At 44.6% G+C, this 17,616-nt stretch overlaps 2 protein-coding genes across 2 annotated transcripts; both read right to left on the minus strand.

Annotated features, from left to right (window-relative positions):
* Nucleotides 1–2,497: 2,497 nt before the first annotated feature.
* plk3 (polo-like kinase 3 (Drosophila)) lies at nucleotides 2,498–12,374 on the minus strand. The gene is made up of 15 exons (XM_056597439.1): nucleotides 12,036–12,374; nucleotides 10,848–10,955; nucleotides 10,615–10,731; nucleotides 10,069–10,198; nucleotides 9,704–9,791; nucleotides 9,237–9,332; nucleotides 8,774–8,972; nucleotides 8,135–8,261; nucleotides 7,850–7,965; nucleotides 6,754–6,874; nucleotides 6,322–6,405; nucleotides 5,332–5,494; nucleotides 4,987–5,116; nucleotides 4,733–4,846; nucleotides 2,498–4,595 (listed from the first exon to the last, which is right to left on the minus strand). The coding sequence occupies exons 1-15, from the start codon at nucleotides 12,252–12,254 to the stop codon at nucleotides 4,398–4,400; spliced, it is 2,010 nt and encodes a 669-aa protein (XP_056453414.1). The 5' UTR covers nucleotides 12,255–12,374; the 3' UTR covers nucleotides 2,498–4,397.
* A 693-nt stretch (nucleotides 12,375–13,067) lies between these two features.
* Nucleotides 13,068–16,363, minus strand: cacybp (calcyclin binding protein). Its single transcript, XM_056597442.1, has 6 exons — nucleotides 16,157–16,363; nucleotides 15,119–15,329; nucleotides 14,924–15,020; nucleotides 14,730–14,829; nucleotides 14,371–14,465; nucleotides 13,068–13,920 (listed from the first exon to the last, which is right to left on the minus strand). Exons 1-6 carry the CDS (start codon nucleotides 16,172–16,174, stop codon nucleotides 13,758–13,760), a joined length of 684 nt encoding a protein of 227 aa, XP_056453417.1. The 5' UTR covers nucleotides 16,175–16,363; the 3' UTR covers nucleotides 13,068–13,757.
* Between the last annotated feature and the right edge of the window lie 1,253 nt (nucleotides 16,364–17,616).

The raw sequence follows: 17,616 nt of genomic DNA on the forward strand, positions 1-17,616 counted from the left end.
AGCGGAGAGAGAGAGGGGGAGAGGGAGGGAAGAGAGAGAGAGAGAGAGAGAGAGAGAGAGAGAGAGAGAGAGACAGATGAAGAGCGAAAGCAGCAATTAACACATGAAACACACACACCGCTCGTGATCTGGTTCTGAAGTATCATTAATTAAAAATAAACACAGAACAAGGAACATCATTCAAATCTATGCACAGCAGTGTTACGGGTTGATGAGAGTTTAACACTGTGGCTTGGTTCACGAGGCATAATCCCAAAATAGATATCGTATTACCATGTATTAAATCACGGCGGAAATAAACCAGCACAAATAAACGGTCCTTGTGTGAGTGTGTTTATGTGTGTGTGTGTGTGTGTGTATTGTGTGTGCACACTCACACACACAGGGAGGGCGGATGCAGCTGGAGAGGTCACCTGTGTGAATGTGATTAAGCATAATGAAAAATACTTTCATATCGATTTTGAAGAGGAAGTGTGCGAAAGCATAAATTTGACACATTAGCGATTTAACGAAGGATCAAGATCACTGAACAGTTTAACACATTTGTAATATGACGATCCGGTAAAAGTAGAATATGTTGCGCCATACAACATAGTAGTCCTAAGGTATTAAACTAATTGAAAGAACATGGATAGAACATACAGTAACACATGTTCCCACGTTCAATAGGCTTATGTATTTGAATATATATATATATATGTATATATATATATATATATATATATATATATATATATCCCTTTCCGTTCCTTGTCATGTCAGGGCCTGCAAACAAACTAATTAAATTGGAGATCCCTTGAGATTAGAATTAAAACCAATAGGCCTATTTGCTGAAAACGCTATAATATAGAATCATTGAATAGTTTACAGCATAACACAATAACGAATAACCCCCCCCCCCACACCACCCCCTCACTGTTGACCCTCTCTGACCGTCCATCCTGTATACATTATCATGACGGCAGGATTATATTTGAGAGTTATAACGATGAGTCAGTTGGGGCGGGGGGGAATCATTTAACCATGGTGGTCATGGCCACCATGGAGTCGCCCCAGGGAGGGAGAGGAGGGAGGGAGGGAGGGAGGGAGAGGGGGGAGGGAGAGGGGGGAGAGAGAGGAGGGAAAGGAGGGAGGGAGTGAGAGGAGGAAGTGTGCTGGCTGAGTGGCTTCCTAGGCTGGGGTATTAATGGGTTTCAGACTGATCTCTATCAGCTAAGAGGGAACTCAAGTATCTAATTTCAGCGTCGTGCAGACAGGCAACGCAGTGTTAATGTGAATCCCACATTTGTCCGTTTTTTAAACCTTTGCGGTCACATTTTGTGGGCTGAATTGCTACAAGATGTTCCCTATGATGATGTTCAGCAGAGTGAGGTACACTGTTAAAGGAATCACTAGGGTTACCATATTGGTCACTCTTCAACCGTCATAAGACTCATTCTGTTCTTTTTTGTACCGCTGTATAAATGAATGACAAATCCCTGCGCAATTGCTTGTTTATATTCCTGCTTTGGACATTGCCTCCTAAAAAGGAAACTCTTGAGATTTATTTTACAATTAAAGCTATGGACTCAGCGGGTTCCTGTCCTCGGACTTCGAGCTGTCTCCTGATTCCCTGCTGTCGTCCTCGTCTCTACCGGGCAACGGGGAGAAGAGCAGAGACAGAACCGCCCCCTCGCCATTACCCCCTGCCTCTCACCCCACCTCTCCATCACCCTGTCAATCTCTACCCCAGCTTCCTCCCTCTCCATCACACCCCGCCACTCTCACAGCCTCAGCCTTCCCCTCTCTCCCACAGTGAGATTTAATACAGTAGCAACTGCTCCTGCCAGCCAGGCTGGGCTTACCGACTGGTAGTGCTCCTATTGAGGCGGTGAATCACAATACCAGGCCGCCACACATTCAGGAGAGAATGATTGTCCTGCTGGCCTGTTGGATGACCCATTTTGCATGCAGTAAATACTAGATTATGTACACACACACCGACTTAATATGGATCATGAACGAGTTTGTTCATTGGGATCAAGTTCTCGATGTGCAGTTGACAAATTGATTGATCCGATTCATTCCTGTAACCCCCACAAATGGCCCACCTTTTCCTTTGATCGTTTAGGACCAAACATTGTGGGTTGGGGCCAGGACTCTGGTGCATCAATGGATACTGGAAAACCAGATGACTAAAACAAGGTTGAGGGACTACCTAAAATCAATAGGGGTATGGAAGTCGGGTGCTGGTCTGCTTCTGCTCAGCTACTTAATATGCATATCCAATCAAAACTTTAAATTACTTAATTTCTCGGGGCATCCAATTACCTTGAAATTAGAAAATGTGTCATGGTCCAAAGAAATAACAAGGTCCCATCACAAGTTACAAGATGCCAATGTGAGATGTTAGATTAGCATGCAGTGTCGGAGGGGCAGCCAAGACAAACTGAAGGAGAGTAACTGATGTACATGTAGGTTGCCATTTTGTTTCAGCGATAGGGCGCAAGAGAGACAACCAATTTAAATTTTTCAATAAACTTTATTCTTATCCCATTTTCCCCCAATACAATACATAAAAAGGTGATCAAATTTGAACATTTGTCTTGTGTCATATCCACAACACATTCAATAAATAAAAAAACATGTATAAATAAAAATAAATAAACAAGACATTATGTGCCAAAAATAAAGATTCCTCTAAACTGGCAGATGGCTTTCACAATGTTTTTCTTAAAAAAAAAAAACAAATCAAAAAGATAATCTGCTTATAATACTTCCATTTAAGGTCACAGTTTAAGGATACAATGTAAACCAATTAGGGTTACAGTACGAGTACAATAGGTCATCGGCCGTCATCTCTCGATAGTAGATATTACTGGGTTCTACGTTTATGATACCAGTCGTTTTTCTAAAAGCTTATACCAGGTAGTGAGACTGTAGCGCTATTGGGCAACTCTATTTCCATCCCAACTCCAAGTACAAAACGTATAGCAACTGCCTTCGAAATCTGGGGCCGACTCTAGTTTGCATCCAGCACGACATTCGCACAAGGGCTGTTATTGCACTTCACAAACATCCCCCAAAAGGCACTTATCTCCCCCTCCCTCCCCAAAGCTAACCAGCAGTTGTGTTATTTTCTCAGCAGTCCATTCCGCATGTGGCACAGACATGGTTCACCAACTTGAAGCTAAAATTAAATTTAAATTAAAAGAAAGAGGGTTATTTTGGCATCTCTAGGTTTAAAAATTAATAAAAAAAAAAGAGTGAAGAAAATAAATATAAATGTTTAGCTTTTCGAAATTAAGATGTATATAAAAAGGAATTGATCTAGTGCAAAAATTGTGTGACTCCCATAGCCCCTTCTGTATGCGGTGTACTAACGTGATTTGAAAGAAAACGTGACCACAGAGCAAAAAGAGAATCCTTTACATTCTCTCACACCTATTGGCATCACCATAAAAAAATAATAAGGCTGGAAATGTTGCTTGTGCGAGTGAGATCCAAGACTGCCGTAAGCCAACGCTTCTAGTGGCTGGCTCGGGAGAGTGGGGGAAAAACTAGGGAATGAAACACAGATTTGTGTGCACCATGTTCCAGACCGTACAGACACCATCTGAGGGTGGGGGTGCCCTCTTGCTGCCCCCCCCCTCTTCCACACAGGTCCCAGGGAACCTCTTCACCCATGGGGGTCCCATCAGTTCACCGGTCCCCTTTGGAATAGCCGGGTGCCCGAAAGACACCCAAGCCGGTAGGCCCCTCTTTTGGGGTTTGCGAGTGTTTCGGATGCAATCTCGCTTTTCAATGGAGATCCGACATCGGGAGAGAAGGGGGGGGGGGGGGGGCAACACTACTTACAGTAGGTGGGTTGGCTGACAGAGCAGTCGTTTTCGACCCACGATGAGTGCTAGGGATTCGGGAAGGGGCATGGTTTAGTTTGGCCTCTGCCCAACAGGCAGCCTACTAGGTTCCAGGCAGACTAAAACTGAACCATATATAATGGTCGTTAGTCCCTTATAGTGTAGGCATCGAAAACTTCCAGTTGGAAAACTTCGAGGCTGAATAGGCACAAACCTCTCATTAGGGGGTTGCCACTTTATAAAAAAAATATATAACTAAATAAAAACAGGCATCCACTTCCTGACTACAACTCCCAACATGCTCCCTCCAGGGAAAACAAGAACTTGACCCGCTTTCCAGGCACCAGTCTAGATAGAGCATATTGGGAGAAAAAAAACACAGTTGAGGTTCCGATCCACTGCCTTTAGCAACAAAACCCCAAATAAACCCCCAGTCCCTTAAGAGGATCAGTACGTTGTTGGTGGGTTGGGGGGGGGGGGGTGGGGGGGCAGAGGGGAACGCGTCTCCCAGGCATCCATAGTTCAGTGAGCCCGGTAGCAGCAGCAGCGAGCAGCGGCTCAGGCGTCTGCGTGGTGCTGGAGCAGCTGCACCACGTAGCGGAGGCGGTGGCGCAGCTCTGCCGAGCAGCCCATCTCCGACAGCATGCTGAGGAGGTACGTGCAGGAGACGCGCTCGCGGCTGATGAAGGTGAGCAGGTAGGAGCCGTCCGCCGCCTTGCACAGGATCACCTTGGTGTGGTCCGTGTAGAAGTTCACCTGATTTGGGGGGGGGGAACGTTGGGTTAATAGTGGAGAGTTTAACGCAGGAGACACGCATTTTTTAGTTTGTAGTCTTTATAAAGATAAATAAAAAAAGTGTTGAAAAATATTGTCGAGGGGTTGTCGGTTCGAACCTGTAGGGTGCCGTTGTTGAAGAGCATGACCAGCGCGTGGTCCGTCTTCACCCACTGCAGCAGCAGCGGGGGTGGGCTAGAGGAGGCCTGGTCCTCACAGTGCAGGTCTCCGCCCTGGGGTGGGGGCAACATCAGCTTACATTACATCACTGCAGTGTTTTCCCCGTGTTTTGAAGGTCAAAGTCGGCCTCTAGAAAACCCACTCAGACAATTTTTAACTAAAGTGTGCGAAAAAGCACTCCAGTCGGCCTCACCTCCATCAGGTTCTGCTCCATATAGTTGGCCATGAGCTCCACGATCTGCTTCTGGCTGTGGAGCTGCTCGGGCAGAGCGCTGGTCTGGAAGGTGAAGTGTTTGTTGTTGGTCAAACAGTAGTGGATAGTGCTGTTCAGGAAGAAAACAAACGGCCGTTAGTTACGCCACAACATACAAGTCTCCAGGGCCAAATCCAAAATGGCTGTTTTACTTCTCCCCCCCCCCCCCAACCTGAATAGAGCCATTGTGCAGGTGGTCAACTGCAGCGGTCTACAGACTACTTTTGTTAAACCAACGCCCTTAGGTCATCGACAAACACGGCGACGATAAGAGTAGACCCTTACTTGCGCTGGTCACAGAGGCTAAAGTGGGTTCCTTCGTTGAAGAGCACGCCAATGCTATGGTTGGACAGCTGGTAGCCAAAGCCATATTTGTTTGAGTAATCGACCCATTTGGTCACCCACAAGAAGGGTTCGGGTCTGGACAGACACGGGGGGTTTCTTGTCGCTGGGGAGGAGATTAATAGGAGAGGGGAGGAGGGGGAGGGGGAGACAACAATGGAAGGTTAGAACACGCCATGCGCAATGTGATTACAATGTAGTAAGGGGAGATCGGGTCAGTTAATTTGGAACATTAAAGGAAAATAAATGGTATGTAAAAGAAGGACGATTTGAAGGAGTCATCCCACTCGTGCCTCAACACGAGTTAAGAGACAGGGGGGGAACGGACCTAATTCAAAAATAAATAAAATGTATCCCCAAGCAAAGGAAACGAAAAAAACTGGGCACCGGGGCAGAGTAAAACACTGACAATGGCTGTTTGTTATTTAGTGTAAACGCGACATTTAACACCCCCTTTTACTTCACTTGCAAAGCCACTCCCTATGCCATTTGTATCCCGGACTACTGGAGAGTCGCTTTTGATTCCACTTTCAATGCGTTACTCTAAAAGCCAGTCCCACTTCTGTAGCCCTGTTTTAGAATGTTGCAATCTCCCGTCCCTAGAGAGAACGCAATTACATAACCAAACTTTTCGCCGGAGAAGGAAGAAACGCATCAAGACAGCGCAGAAGAAAAAAAAAAAAAGACTCCCATCTGCAGTAAATCTATGAGAACCATTTTAAGCAGCATCAGCAAGGCCCCCGAAGAATGTATATGTACCAATAGAAGAGTGGTTGAATACTCTACTTGGTCAGGTTCAGAGATAGTAAATGCATTTACGAGATGCATATTTGTAATTGCTGTGGCTTATTCTCTTTTTTTTTTATTGCATGTTGTTGCAGTGCGTGCTTCAATTCTGCAATGCTGGTAGGAAGAGTGGGGGATTTGGCCTACCTGCGGGCATGGCTGACAGGCATGTGTTGAGGACTTTAGCTGCCGATTCAGCAACAGCTGCAGGGGTGGAGCCATCCTCACACGCTGAAAGGAGAGCAAGGGGAAAGGAAGTCAGAAATGTTTTTTTTTTTTTTTTTCAAGTAGCCTTTGTGATACTAGCTAGGCAATGCAAGCTAGTGACCTGGTATAGGGACATGGAATGACAGCAACAATCAAAAGGAGGAACAAAAAGCCATTTGTCAAAGACATGAGCCATCCGCCAACACACGAGCCATTTTTACTCAAACAAAGTCATGGAACAAATGTAATAATAATCCACAAGCGGCTTATCAAACCCTTCAAAAGTAGAACGGCAACCATTTCAGAAGCAAACCTATGGAATGAACCCATGAGCAAATGGCGTGCATTTTCTACAGCGCTGCTTTAACCTACGTTCTGCGCTGCTGGCCATGGTGCCCTTGAAGGAGCGCGAGACAGACTTCCTGGACTCCTCCTCAGCTGGTGTGGGCTCCAGGGGCAACGAGCTCACCAGCTGACCGGCAGGAGAGGCCACCTGGCACACAAACACAATGCGGGTTGACAACATGCTGACGGGGGGCAAAGACAACCTGTTTTTCGGGTCATGTGTTTACACTCAAGATAATGATTTGAAGAGAAGGGTCCACATCAAATCAATAAATGGAAGGGAGACTTCCTGATCGATTTACTTAATAGGATAATTGGGGAAGAAAACCAACTTAAACTGTCGTAATGGAATCACAAGAGCGCTATAAATAGCCACCCAGACAAGGGTGACAAGACACTGCCAGCTGCCATCTTGGCTTGCCTGACGCTTAATTAAAAAAATAAAAACATAAGTGCCATGATTCAGCAATACTGGATCTTTTTTTTTTGCTGGAAAAATAAAGTAGGTCAGCTAGCTGTCAACACCCAGGTACTTTTTCACTTTATTTGTCTAGTAGCCAAAATAAACAAATGCCAAGAACAGCATATGCTTATTACACTGCAGCTTAAAAACAAGGCATCTTGCAACTAAAAGCTCTCCAGAGAACAAACTACACATTATTTATCCGCAATTTCCCCAGAAGGATAAATTAAGTATTTCTGATTGGGAGACATTTTTTGTTCTTCCCATTGGTTCAATTTACTGGAAGCCAAGTGTCATTATCAAACGCCTTTATAATTTTGACTCAGTACAAGTCTAGTTACATAACATTTTTATACTAATTAAAAAAACGCTTCACGACTTTATTTCACACTATTTCCCAGAAAAACTGCCGAGCGTGAACGAAAAGGCAGAGTGAAGGTGTTAATTAAGAGGCTGTGCTGTAACCTTTGAAGTAACACATCTCCCGGTTTCAGAAGGGATGTGCGTGCGTCTGCCAACGCAAACACATCAGGTACTCTCCCTTCAGCATGCAACGAACAAACGGCTAAACCCCAGTCGCTACGGAGCATAAAACCAACACCACTTTCAAATAAGCTTCTACCCCATAAAAATACAATGGCAGCAAAATAAGGTCATTACCTCGTTCGATCCGACTGTTTTGTAGCTGATCTGTCGACTGATCGAACATTTTACAATCCCCGACACCAGCCTGGAGAGATCCTTCTCGTCCTTGTCGTCGCATGGAATCTTCTCCGCTGTTGAATGAATCCAATCAATCAATCCACTAGAACGACGGGATCATAAACTACAACATTAACGTTCAATGTTGGCATTATCCTTTTTAAATGTAGCTTACATTTAAAAAGGATAAGGGGGGGGTGGGGGAAATGGGACGTTGACTCGGCAACACAAGTAGGCCCTCACCTTTGGCTTTTTTCTTGCCGAAGAAACTCTTTGCCATCTTGGTGAAGAATTTCTTGGCCGGGCTGGGCGGATGGAGCTCAGGCACCATGACACAGCTGCTGGCGGGGAGCTTGTCTGGAGTGAAACCCTGCACACAGAGGGGCCAGAATGGAGTCAGCGACCCAGCACCAAGACAAACAACCAGGGACAGGGCGACGGGTCGCTCTGCGTTATAAATAAATGATCACGCTCTTCTAGAAGGAGGTCTACAGCTGGGAGGTAAGACGCAAACGTTCTCCAGGGTCTGCTGCTCCCATTCGGAAAACAAGGGCTTTCCGCAATTACTAAATAAATACTGCTCAAGTCGGAGAGGCCTTGGTGGAATTGTTTCCAATTGCTAAATTCTTGAAGCTCACAGCATCAATGTTAGTCCCGTCTGAAGAAAATACCAGGACTTGTTCATTATCCCACCGATACTGTGCATGTTTGGATTAAACTATGCTAGTCAACAGTTGGTGAGAATGGGCCAAAATTATTAGCGCTAGGAATCATTCACAGGCTACTAGCCAAAACGCTCACCGCAAACTAACTGAATATAGCCTGTAGAAATTCCTTTCTGGTGGCACAGAGAAAACACAAAAGGGCACATTTTTTGCATACTTTGGTGAAGAATTCGTGGCCGAGGATTTGGTCCAGGTTGAGCCGGTTGGCGGGCACCTTCTGCAGCACGCCGCTGATGAGCTTCTGTGCGGCCGGAGAGAGGTTGGAGGGCAGGTTGTAGCGGACCTCTTTTATGCACTTGTAGGTCTCCTTCAGGTCCAGCGTCTCAAAGGGAGGGTTGCCGCACATCAGCGTGTACCTGGCCCGGGGGGAAAATAACAATTCTGTTAGTTCAGCAAACATTGTATTTGCTCAACTGAACTAAACATTTAGGAAAAAAAAAATACTGAAATCAATGGAAAAATTTTTTTTTTTAATATAAATTAGTATAGTTTTTTTTTAGCTTCTTCAAAAAAAATAAAAAAACGCAAGCAAATTAACAGTTAAGTAGCACAAGTGCTCAGAGAACAAACACACACAAAGAACCAGTGTGTCCTCACACAGTAAATAACCAGAGACTCACATCACGCAGCCCAGCGACCAGACGTCAGACTCGGTGCCGTGTCCTTGTCGATTGAGGACCTCGGGTGCCAAGTAGTTGGGCGTTCCACAGATGGTCCTGGGACACAAAAGCAAAACTCTGTTTTGTCTGGTCATTGTTTGTACTGGATGAACTTTGGGGGAGGGACAAACCCACACACACACCTGTGGTGAGAAATAAGTTCCTCAAGTGAAAGAAAGGAATTCTATTGTGTGTGGTGTGGATCGTACGTCTGTTCACTGAGAATAACACTAGGGTATATTTTACTAATAGCTTAGAAAATATTGACTCACAGATATAGTTTGGATAATGACAATGAACTTGAAGTTTTTCATGCGCATGCTTTAACACATGGAAGCTTCAAACTGGAATCGTGTAGTGTGACAATGGGTATTTTTATACACATTGCATACTCGTACATTACAACCGATTTCACGAACATAACTCACTTTTTCCTCATTTCCACAGTCTCCAGTTTAGCTGCCAGGCCAAAATCTCCCAGCCGCAGTTCCATGTTCTCATTGATAAAGAAGTTGCCTGGAACAAGGGGAACAAAGCCATGCGTCCAGTCAGCATTCTGACCAGGTAGCGCATACCGAACCCCCCGGCCTACATTCAGGGCTGCCTTTACAACGCGCAACACAACGCGACATGGATTACACCACACACATTCCCCGCTAAATCAATTAAACACAACGAGCATCCCACATAAACTACCTACTGCTCACTTAAAGGGAAACTCGCCATTTAGAGCGTGTCCCACGCCACGACGGAGGCCCGTGACCCCCGTAGTTGCGTTACGTGGGCTACATACCTAGTTTGAGGTCTCGATGGAGGATGCCTCTGTTGTGAAGGTACTTTAGGCCCGATATGATCTGCCGTAGATAGTAGCGCACCTCCGGCTCCGTCAGTGTGTGCCTTGCCTTCCAGATGTGCGCCAAGGACTGTGGAGAGACAAGGATAGGGTGTAATGAACGTGGGGTCACACCTCCACCCATGAGACCCACAGCCATCGCCTCCTCCCTTGGCATGAACCAGGCCGCTGGCATACACAACACGCTCACTTCCATGGGGCAGTTTCGCAAGGCATGCTGATGAATTGCTGAGGGGAGAGTGGGTATAGGACTTGAGTGAAATCAATCCTGTATTGGCGGACGGCCAGGGAAAGACTGAGGTATGCTTTGGGTGGTGGTGGTGGTGGTGGGGGGGGGGGGGGAGGAGGAGGTCGGAGGGGGTACTCTTGCTGGCACAGTGCGGAAATTAATCATTGGCATTATTCAGTGAGAAACAAACAAACCACGGGATAAAGGCTGTTTGGAGATGGAAAGGGGCTCCATAGCCGACCGCACACGGAACCCACCTTTCGACTGCAGAGCTCCAGGAAGATGTAAATGTTCTCTTGGTCCTCGAAGTGATGGGAGAACTTCACCACGTGCTTATGCGACAGGGTTTTGTGGAGCTCAATCTCATTCGTGATCTGTTGGCGCAACACCATAGCATTGGGATTCGAATGAGTGATACAAAATGGAAGTAGGGGGCCTCTCCAGCACCAAATATTTGCGTAGTTTAAGCATTGAAAAATGAAGAGCGTACCTTGTCTCTCTGGTGTGGTTTGGAGACCCGACTCTGTGGAATCACCTTCACTGCATACATTTTGTTGCTCGTCAGGTCAGTCATCTCATAGCATCGTGCAAACCCACCCTGGTCCAGACAAAAAAAAAAAAAAGACGGCCACGAACGGTCAGATTGGAAAGCAGCAGGTTGGAAATCTGCAATGACCCCCACTAGCATGGCTTTGTCTGGATCGATAGCTGACAACAACCAACATGATTAAAGCTCAATAGTGATGACATCGTCTTCCTGCAAGGCCCGACACAAACACAAGACGGTTCGAAACAAAGGGATTCCTATCTATCGATAGACAGCCCATTGAAGACATGTCACCTAAACGGGAGATATGACAAACGTTTAGGTGAGTCCAACATGACTGTTGGAATCACGTGCAGACACATTAACTGAAGCAGACAGTAAATGAGGAAGGACCACCGTGCGTTATCCTTAGTCATCGACAGTTAAATGTGTGATTAAGACTCTAGGAGGACCTATGGGGGGGGGGGGGGGGGGGATGTAGCAGACGGATTTACTGCATTCATTAACCGTGAAATTGACAAGAGATTCTAAGCTATGCGGCAGGGAACAGAACAGACTTGGCCGGCTGCCCGACGGAGCGCATCGGTGTCGAGCAACACGTTGGTAACAGTTGCTCCATCATCGCGCATCGCAATTTCATCCTGTAAATAATTCAAACAATATCGCGATTCTTCGCATTTCTCGGTTAGACAGGATGACGCTGTGGGAGGGGATGGCAAAATCAATCGTTTTTTTATACAATGGCTTTTCGATGGGTCGGCCTACGTGTGAGGGGCTATCATTAAAATCCCATTCGTTAGATACTAGCAGATCAGGGCATTGGGTCCCTACATTTACGCGAACGGCGGGCACACCTTGAGCTTGATTCATTCAGCAGTGACGCGCGGAGCGGTGGAAGTGTTTGGTCATGTCCAACACGAGGTCGTTCCCCGGTCTAAAGATCGCGGCTCTGGGGTACAACTATTTGTGATCCAATTGACGTCGTTCATTAATGTACGTTATCCATAGTCGTTCAAATGCCATTGACACGACTCGTCATTAAATGACAGCCTCATCCAACAATCCAATTGTCTTATGTCGACAAAATAGGGTTACTGATATCAAAATCAAAATTAGGAAAATTAAGACTACCTTCCCCAGGAGCTTTCCTTTACTGTAGGATCTGCCCGTCTTTGGATCAGTCACCACCGGAGCGAGCTCGGGTTTGATCTGCTCGGTTTTATTCCTGTTGGGTTTCATCCTGGGAGCAGCTGGTTGTGGTGGTCCATGTTCCGGACAAGGTTTCAGTAAATCTGGATTCATGGCGTGGCACGAAAGGCGCTGAGCAGCGCTGAAACAACCGGTATCCATGTAGCGCAATTAGGAAATACTTATGTCCAAATATCCTTTACGATTGTCCGCTCTGCAAATCACGCGTTGGTGGCAATCAACTCCAGTCCATCTGACTTGCCTGGGCAGAACGCTCTGGCGGATATATCAACTGGGAGCTGACGTCAGAGAGAGGGGCGGGTAAAAAGGTGGTGCACTTTTGGAGAAAGTCGTGGCGATTTGTCCAGACATATTCCCGAAGAAACAGCTGTGCAAACCCAACGCACCGCCCTCCCCCTCCAAGCTCGATTTAAAATTATGAATGAACCTTAACAAAGAGATAAAAGCATCGGACTTACTGCGGGATAGTCATTTATCAGGCCTGGACGATTATGAATGATTCTAGCAACTGTATAAGCCCGCCGGAACAATGACAATTACTTATGTTTGCAATAAAGTTTGAGACACGAAGAGGGTATGATATTCAAATATGCTATATTTTTTCATAGAAAATCCATTATACCTTAGAACTACACTAAAATCGATTACGCATGAGGTTACACATACGTATTGGTGCGCTCATCATAGTACGTAACAGTCACTGTTGCCCCCTGGTGGACGTTGAGGAAAAATATGCATTCAGATCTGAAATAATCAGACATCATCTTACCAAATAAGAACTGAATCACATTAATGGCCAGCAATTAAGACAGAAGTCAACATAAAAAAGCCAGATATTAGAATATGGTGCATTGTTTTAATAGTAGCCAAATCATTTATGGAATGCCACAGGTTTTATAAACACCATCACATTTCAACAGATTCAAGTAGGATTTCATCAAGTTCACCTCAATACAAAAGGTAGTACTTGTGAATCAAGCAGTATATGAGCATTAATTTGCATTAATCCAAGAGAGGACTGGTTTGAAGGAATGATAAGGGACTGTCTGGCACATACGGCGAATGATAGGTTACTATGGATCACTACTAGGCCAATGTCCGGATTCAACTTGGTCAGAATGACAGCAGGTCAACTTTGACAAACATTAAAATGTCTGATATTTAATTTTATACATTTCTGGTCATGTTATTTATCAGGAAGATTGAATCATGATACATAACGGATGTATGTATGGATTTCACACGTTTTCCTTATCTTGGGATATGTGCTATTCACTGGAATGAATTCTTCATAGCAATGTCATCACTATCATATTTGCATCCCCGTTTTCATTACTATGAGATAAAACGTACAGTTGGAATAAGCCATGCTACCATTTATGGACCACATCAATGATGCCACACAGAGAGATGCGAACGCAGACCCAGCCTCAACCCAAATCAAAAACATCACAGTTTCATGTAAAAAAATTAAATAAAAAGAAAACAAAATGCAATCGTCGACACATGCATCCGAATCTCAAACGACAGCCAATCCAGCTTCCGACCATACAGGTCCATCACGACCCCTTGTGTGACACATCGCGTTGCCGTGGAGACCCAGGGAAAGGGAGGGAGGGAGGGAGGGAGCAAGAAGAGCGCAGCTCAGAGGTCCATCATGTCTTCTCCTTTGAGCTTCTTCTCCTGGGACTCGGACCAGGCCTTGTTGATGGTCCTCTTCATCTCGTCGTCCCCGTCGGAGTAGATCTTCTTCAGCATGCTCATCAGCCCATCGCTGGGGTCGGCGGTCTCGTTCGGGGCCGGCTTGCTGTTGGAAGAGGAGGGGAGGCGGGTTAGTAGAGGCTACGGTGTGTGTGTGTGTGTGTGTGTGTGTGGGCCGGTGTTTGGTTGTCAATACGGTAAAGGACTGCAGGACGCTAGGGGCTAAACGGGGCCAATAAGGATAAATGTTTCCATGGTGGCACAGACCACATCCACCTGAAGATTAGACCCACCATCTCTAGTAACATAAATGTGCTGCTGGTAATGGATGTAGCTGGCTGGTAGCCTACATAATTAGCCCAGAAATCGTTTCAAAGGGTACAAAAATAAGCATAACACTTGTCTTAAACCACCCGTGTCTAAAGACCAACTGTATAAAAGGTTATTTCTCCAATGCACAATTACCATAATCCACTAAAGACACATTAAACTTAACAATGACAGTTCAATTATTTGGCTATAGTGTATTACATAAATACAGTAATGATCAGCTTACTCCTTGTCTTTACTCTGCTTCTCAATCTGTGTTAGACACTCCCATTTCTTCGATGTCTGTTTCCTGCACATGATGAGTAGCATGTCCGTCTTTATCTGTTGGGATAATAAATCAATTATTTTAGTAATAAATTAAATAATGACATTACAGGCAGTTACGGCAAGAAAGCATTGAAATTCCACTGTATAATAGATAAGTGGTGTCAAGATGAAAACAACAGATACAATGCCAAAACAATAGATACAATGCCACCCAGTGGACAAAGTATGACTTGCATTTGACCAATGCCAAACCCAAATGATAAACAACCTTTATCTAAAATAACCTTTACAGACTAATTTAGAAGGGCTCGTAGTCACCTTTTTACAGCTCTCCCCTGCATCGATGGGGCTCAGTAAATTTAGAATGGTCATCTGATGATTCTTTCCGTCCAGATCTTTGACCAGAACAGAGAATGACCTGTAGAAAATCAAAAAGATAAAAAGCGAAAGATGCTTCAGCTTTTTGAAGAGACTCCTTTAAATCTGCAAAGACCCATTTTTTCTCAACATACCTTTCTTTAAATTCAACCCCCACATTTTCTGCTGGAATTGTGTGTACACCCTTCAATGTGAGGTAAATCTTGACAAATTTATCAGACTGGTCCCACCCTGAAATGAGAAGACAGACAATGAAAATGACTTTTAGTCTCAGGGCAACCCTTGGAATTAAAAGTCCAATGCAAGTCCAAAGAGTGAAAATGACACACCGTAGTTAGTGATTTTGACGGTGTATGCTGCTTTGGTGGCAGCTGTGGGCTCTGCCACTCTCCTGGCTTGTTGCTCCTTCTGTTGACGTTTAGCTGTGATCTCCTTCTCCACCTTCTTCTGCTCCTCTTTCAGCAACTCCTGCACCCTCTTCCTCTCAGCCTTTGCAAGGAGAGACCCCAGCTCCTGCAAGTCTGCCTCCAGTTGGTTTATCTAAATTGGGGTCAACAAGATACCAAACTTCATGACAACAGCACTGAAAAGACAATAGTCAGCATTGGCATTAATGTTGTTGGCAGGTGCGAGATTTCCCTAGTTAACTGATTACATAAATTCACTGACAATACTGTTACCATACGCTCTGCATATGAATATATTATAAGAGGTACTCCTGATTTACCACTTGCATAACCATGTGCATCATAAGACCATACAAGTTAAAAAAATTCGTTTATCATGTTTAAATAAAACAATTATCATAATTACGGATCATTATCATCAGCAACCAAGGTAAAACAATTTCACTGGTTACCTTAAAATAAAGATTATGAACGGTATAATATAATATATAATTTAAAGCACTTAAAAGAGTAAAGAGTATAAAAATTGTATAGTACAGTACTATGGAATAACCAATTACCAATACCAATGGTTTTTGTGCTTCGTGTTTGAGTGTGTCTAATTATCGAGCTTATAGCTCCAGAAATATCGGAGTGGGGTAGCAGGATATTCTAGTTAGTGTGCCGCCAATTATTCCAAAGAGTCAAACTGCACGTTAACCACCAATATAAAAAAAAATTACTCAACCGTTTCGGACATGCAATAAGGACATAAATTAAAATCCCAATCAGTTGAAGGATAACGAAGATCAACCTCACTTTCGATCCGAGTGAGATCAAATATGACAATTGTATATGTGTGTCGGTCGCTATCAATGTGCTAGCTACCGACCGCTGTACTGCGTCGTATTATACTTCCACAAGGAATCACTGTTCAGTTTCTCTATCCACATATTAAGGAGGTATAACAACCAAAGGTACCTGTTCGGTAAGGTCCATTGCGGTTTTGTAGTGATGTCCTGTGAAGCTAAACTTTCCTTTTACACTTTTCTGCAGTAACCTTCCCGATAGCCAAATCGACTAGCCTGGGAGTTACATGAAATTACGTCCGACCGACTCCGATTTTATTTAGTTCCGCGTGTACTTGAACCTCAGCACACTAATAAAGTTAGACGCATGCAAAATCATCGAGACAGAAAGAGACACAGAGAGACAGACAGAGAGAGAGACTGAGAGAGCAACCACCACCACACGAAGAAACCTAGACTGCTTGGTTAAAAAGAGTGGAAAATAGTTAGTGCACCTCTATCGAGCCTGCTGGTGCTGACGCTGACAGACACCAAGCTGAGCCAACACGTGAATCAGAGGCAAATCCTGACCCAGTCCACATTCTTGCAGTGGAAACAGGAATATAAAGGACACAGAATGACCTCGCTGCTGAGGGATCACCGAATGTGGTCTTGTGGTCACTGTCAGGCAGAGAAGGCTGAGACAGAGGAGCACTTCCTTTTTTATTTACATAAAAAAAACATTTTAAATCCACCAAATTACAAATATACATTCTGAATTTTGAAGACATAGAACATAAGGACAACATTGCAATTTTTCTTGGTGAAGGTCCTTCTGCTGCCCTGGAAGCGCAAATGTCCTGAAATGTCATAACCTGAGAGATTCAGTCTGACTTTGTTTATAACTTTGTTGGTGTATAAAACACACATTTTAATCTTTATTTTCTAAGATACTAACATACATCCACATTACTGATGTTGCTTAATTATTTGTAACCAATCTGTTATTTGTGCAATTATTCTTGTTTAACATGAATATTTCTTTGGCAATACTGTACTCAAACAGTCATGCTAATAAAGCACTTTTAATTTAAGACAGACAGACAGACAGACAGACAGACAGACAGACAGACAGACAGACAGACAGACAGACAGACAGACAGACAGACAGACAGACAGACAGACAGACAGACAGACAGACAGGGAGACAGACAGGGAGACAGACAGACTGAGAGACAGGGAGACTGAAAGAGAGACTGAAAGGGAGACTGAGAGAGAGAGAGAGAGACAGACAGACAGAGAGACTGAGAAAGAGAGAGAACCAGAGAGAGAGAGAGAGAGAGAGAGAGAGAGAGAGAGAGAGAGAGAGAGAGACTGATTAGGGAAGAAGCAGTGGTTGCTTCCAGCAGTGTGTGGCAGCAGTGGCTGCTTCCTTAATTTGACTCACCACCCCAACCCGTCCTAGGAGCTTAAAACCAGAGGAGCTTAGCTCAAACCCTCTCACTGACTGCTGCTCCATCCCTTGGACCGGTCACATCTCAGAGTCTGGATCAAGGTCAGTTCTACTGTTCTATACTCATATCACCTATATCTATTTCTTTATATCATGTACATGAGACAGTGGACCATGGCTGATATAGGGAGGATTATAGT

This window comes from Gadus chalcogrammus, chromosome 8 (assembly GCF_026213295.1).
Source record: "Gadus chalcogrammus isolate NIFS_2021 chromosome 8, NIFS_Gcha_1.0, whole genome shotgun sequence".
NCBI classification, from domain to species: domain Eukaryota; kingdom Metazoa; phylum Chordata; class Actinopteri; order Gadiformes; family Gadidae; genus Gadus; species Gadus chalcogrammus.